General features: G+C 41.1%; 1 protein-coding gene across 1 annotated transcript in view; it reads right to left on the bottom strand.

Moving 5' to 3' along the window:
• The window catches only part of LOC105450632, an 11,847-nt gene extending 8,558 nt beyond the window's left edge, over positions 1–3,289 (bottom strand). Inside the window, exon 1 of the mRNA XM_011690564.1 lies at positions 3,281–3,289. Coding sequence (XP_011688866.1) covers positions 3,281–3,289 — 9 coding nt within the window. The remainder of the gene's footprint in view (positions 1–3,280) is intronic.
• Positions 3,290–4,326: the final 1,037 nt, after the last annotated feature.

Genomic DNA, 4,326 nt, shown 5'->3' with positions numbered 1-4,326 from the left:
AATTAATTATTTAATCTGTGTCAGTCAGTGGATAACTTGTGACGTTTACATTAAAACTATCGAAAATTTAATAAAATAAACACTCATTACGTGGAAATCACATCGAAATGAGAATTTATCTATCTTTTTCGAGAAGCTACAGAAGTCGACAAATCCTTAAAAGGTAAAGTTTTGTGCGTGCGTGCGTGCGTGTGTGAAAAAGAGAGAGAGAGAGAAAATGTAAACGCATGTTTATGCGCGCGTGTATAGTCAGCTGATCGTCGCGAGGGTCTCGCGTACCGCCTGCCGTCAGACAGTAAGTTGCGCCGCCCCTGTCTACCTTCCGTACGCGGCCTATAATTCATTAACTATTTCTCTTTATAACTTGAAAATTAAGCTCCGCACAAATTTTTGCCAAAAGAAAAATCGTCTCAGAATGTGGTCAGAAATACGTATGTTTAAGGACAATGTACTTATTCTGAATCACCCTGTATAGGAATGCAAAAATTGATTGTGTATCTTGAAACAAGGTAATAAAATATTGATGAAATCGCAATATAATTGTGATATTCGTAATCAAAAGAATTGCCTGCATCTCTTTACAAAATAATTTTTTGGAAAAAATGAGCAAAATAAAATTATTCTGATATCTGCACTATCGTGCACTAAGGTGCAGATAATCTTATTTATTATATTATTTTAAAAACCAAATTGCAAAATCCGGCTTTGTGAAAGGTTTTGCAGCGAAGTTTGGCAGCTTCGTAAAACATGGATCAGTGAAAGGCATAGCAAAATATTGCTTCTACGAAACGAAATATGGAATTAATTCGATCTTAGCTGAACCGTAATTAGAGAGCAGATAATTTTTTTTATTATAATATTTTTAAGAGTAAAATTACAAAATCTGGCTCTTTAATAGCTTTCGTATTTTCGTAAGAAATAAGCTAAAAGAAGGCTTATGACAAGATATTACACTTCTAAAAAATAAAATGTGGTAAAATACAGATATTATCTGCACCATGAATGAAGTGTAAATGAAGTGTAAATGAGTTTGCCTGTCTCTCCTGCCAGCCCTTAACGACTGAGTTCCATAAAGCATATAATACGCATAATGTATTAATTATATCTTTGTTGTTTACTAAAGATAACATAAGAGCATGAAATTTGTTCCGTCTTATTAATTAGCGTTAAACAAACAGCTTATAACAAATACCAAACAAGTAGACCATCAATACTTTTTACTCGGATTGTTAAATAATGACTTTTAAACAATTGTAATAATTCGGTCCGATTTTTAAGTCCTAACTAACAAATATTGCATATACATTCCAGACATCGTCGTTAATTTGTTAGATAACGCATTATAAACAAACAGATAGCAAGAGAGATTTATAACTTGTTCCCTTCGATTTATTAATGTTAAATAACAATTACCAAACAAGTGAATTGTTGATATCTTTGCCTGATTGTTAAATTATAGATTTTAAACAATTGCAATAGTTTAGACCGATTTCTAAATCCAAATTAACAATTATTGCATAGACAGATCTCAGTTATCATCGTTAACTTGCTAAATATTGCGTTATAAACAAATGGATAATGTGAGAGGTTTAGAACTTATTTTGTTGAATTTATTAATGCTAAATAACAATTATCAAACTGGATCATTGATATATTTATCCGATTATTAAATAATATACTTTAAACAAATGCAATAATTTAGTCCGACTTCTCAGTTTTAATTAACAATTTACATACAAACAAATCTCAGATATTATCGTTAAAACCCGATTATTAAATAATAAATTTTAAACAAATGCAATAGTTTATTTTAATTTTTAAATCCTAATTATAATTAACAATTATCAAATGTCATCGTTAATTTGTTATAAAAGAGTATTGCGTTAAACATTTTATTATTTGTATTCACAAACAACAAGGATGATAATGACACGTAAGGACACGTTATGTCTTCGAACGGCGCGCGTAACCTCACATCAGAACGCATCTTGACGGACAGTCGCTCGCTTTTGGCGTTGCGAATGCACCTTGGCGGACTGTCTGAATAAGAAGACGAAAACTGGAATCGCTAAAGTGGCATTTTCGTAGATTTTCGTAGACTCGATTTCGAGATCTCGGGATTGACTGCACCGATTTTATTTGGACTGGTCTCGATTGAAAGTTCGTATCGACATTATATAACGAAAGTGTCATTAGATTTTTCATTAGAATTTTCGTTTCCGAGATATTAAAATCGGAAATCTGACGAGGCAAAACTTCGAAATAAAGCTAGCGGTAGCGTTTCGACAGTGTCAGTGCCGTATACTCACAGGTCATCACCCGACTTTTATTTTTATATACTTGGCGTCGCGCCGCTACCGCGTCGCTTGATTATCAAAACTCAAAGATGGAAAAGATTTTGTTATGGTTAGATACTCCTTCGGATCTGTATTGCAATTAACAAGAATGTTAAAGCTATGAATTTTAGAGATTGATTAGTTCTCCTCGACGGCGCTCTTGAACAAATACAAATTATTTATAAACATTTTATATTAGGTTCTGTTGATGCAGATCTTCAAATTGATATTTTTACTAATATTATGGATATTTGTTTGGCCAGAAGTAGCAAAAAGATATATGTTTCTTAAGCTTAATAGAATTATTTTAAGCTACATTTATGGTGTATTTTTTAATATTTTCGAATTGTCGGAGCGGGTCCGTGACTCAGCTTATTCGCATACGCAAACCTTCCCCCAATGCGACGAGCACGGCTCACGCATCCGGCTCGTGCGAATGCCACGCAGCGACCAGCTGATCGGCCGAGGCTTGCTCTGCCGCCTCTGCTCTGTTTTTTCTTTTTCTTTCCACATAACTGATCGAAGAGTCGAACGCGAAGCACTTTGTACCTTACGTTAAGCAATAAATCATCGTTTTTTTGGTAGAGAAAGAATCATACGCGAGTGATTGCTCCTCTGACTTCCTATCCTCAACATTTGATGATCCTTCGAACCGGATTTCTTTCTTTTCGCCCACGTTCGGATCTCTCTCTCTCTCTTTCTCGCTCGCTCTCGCTCTCTTTCATCCTTTCTCTTCCTCGCTCTCGATCCCGCGAGACGCCGTAGTTTACTTCATCGGGTCGTTCCGCGGGCGATCATCGGCCGTCGCTCCGACGGAGCGGCGTGGAGTGCAACGACCGTGCCGCGCGCTCGGAGCCCTACGCTCGAGGAACTTGTGCAAGGCCGTGTGTGCTATAGCCGCCGCGTGTGTTTCGTGATCAAGTGAATCGACGCCGGGACCTCACCCACACCATGGCTACCTTCGAAGCGATCGTCAAGAGCCAAAAGGAGCTCTTGTACCGAGTGGAGCGAGCGATCGACAACCTCAAGAAGCTCGGTCGAGAAAAGTGGACGGTTCCCACGCTCGACACGTGCATTCAATCCCTGGACAATTATTGGCCCAAATTCCAGAAGCAGCATCACCAATTAATCGCAGCTCGCACGGACAAGCAACTCTCGGACGCCTACTTCACTGAGGACGTTTACGACACGTGTGCGGAAACGTATCTCGAATCCAAAGCCGAGATGGTTGAAATCCGCGGCCGTGCGATCAGGCTGGCCCGGGACGAGACCGGCGACGACGATTCTAGCCGATCCAGTTGTTCGCATAAAGGAACCTCACGAGCCCTGCCGAAGATCGCTCTACCAAAATTCACCGGAGAATATCACACGTGGCTGACGTTCCGCGACTTGTTCAAGTCCATGGTCAGTCTCAATCCGGATATCCGACCCGTGGAGAAGCTCCACTATCTCAAAACTCACATCAGCGGCGACGCCGCGCACCTGATCTCTTCACCATCACCACGGACAACTACGCTCCGGCCTGAGGTGCCCTATGCGCCAGATACAATAATAAACGCATGCGTACTCATATCTGGATCGCCTTATTGCGGCCGCTACGCTCACGAGCAAGTCGACTGCCGGTTTAAAGGAGCTTCTCTCCGTGAAGGAGACGCTCGGAGGGCTCGACGCCCTGGGCGTCCGACTCGTGGGATCACATTCTCGTGCATTTCGTAACCGGCGGCAGGGATTCCGGGTGGCCGACATTTACGACAAATACGACCATGTGGAGGGGATAGGCTGGTAACGCGCGGCGGCGGCTACGCCACTGCCGTGAGCCGTCACGTGACACTACGTCACGAACGACGTGTCGCTCGGCCAGCCTCGAGCGGTAGAAAAGGACAGATCTGTTGTCCTCTTCTATCGCACGCTATAGCGCTACATGTATGCTTTTCAGGCTTTCAGCAATTTCGAGTCGCCGCGCCGCGATGTGATTGCCGCGCGACTCGAT

This window comes from Wasmannia auropunctata, unplaced genomic scaffold, assembly GCF_000956235.1.
Source record: "Wasmannia auropunctata unplaced genomic scaffold, wasmannia.A_1.0 LD336060.1, whole genome shotgun sequence".
In the NCBI taxonomy this organism is placed as follows: domain Eukaryota; kingdom Metazoa; phylum Arthropoda; class Insecta; order Hymenoptera; family Formicidae; genus Wasmannia; species Wasmannia auropunctata.
The sequence above is the reverse complement of the archived record's forward strand: the minus strand, read 5'-3'. Positions and strand labels throughout refer to the sequence as shown.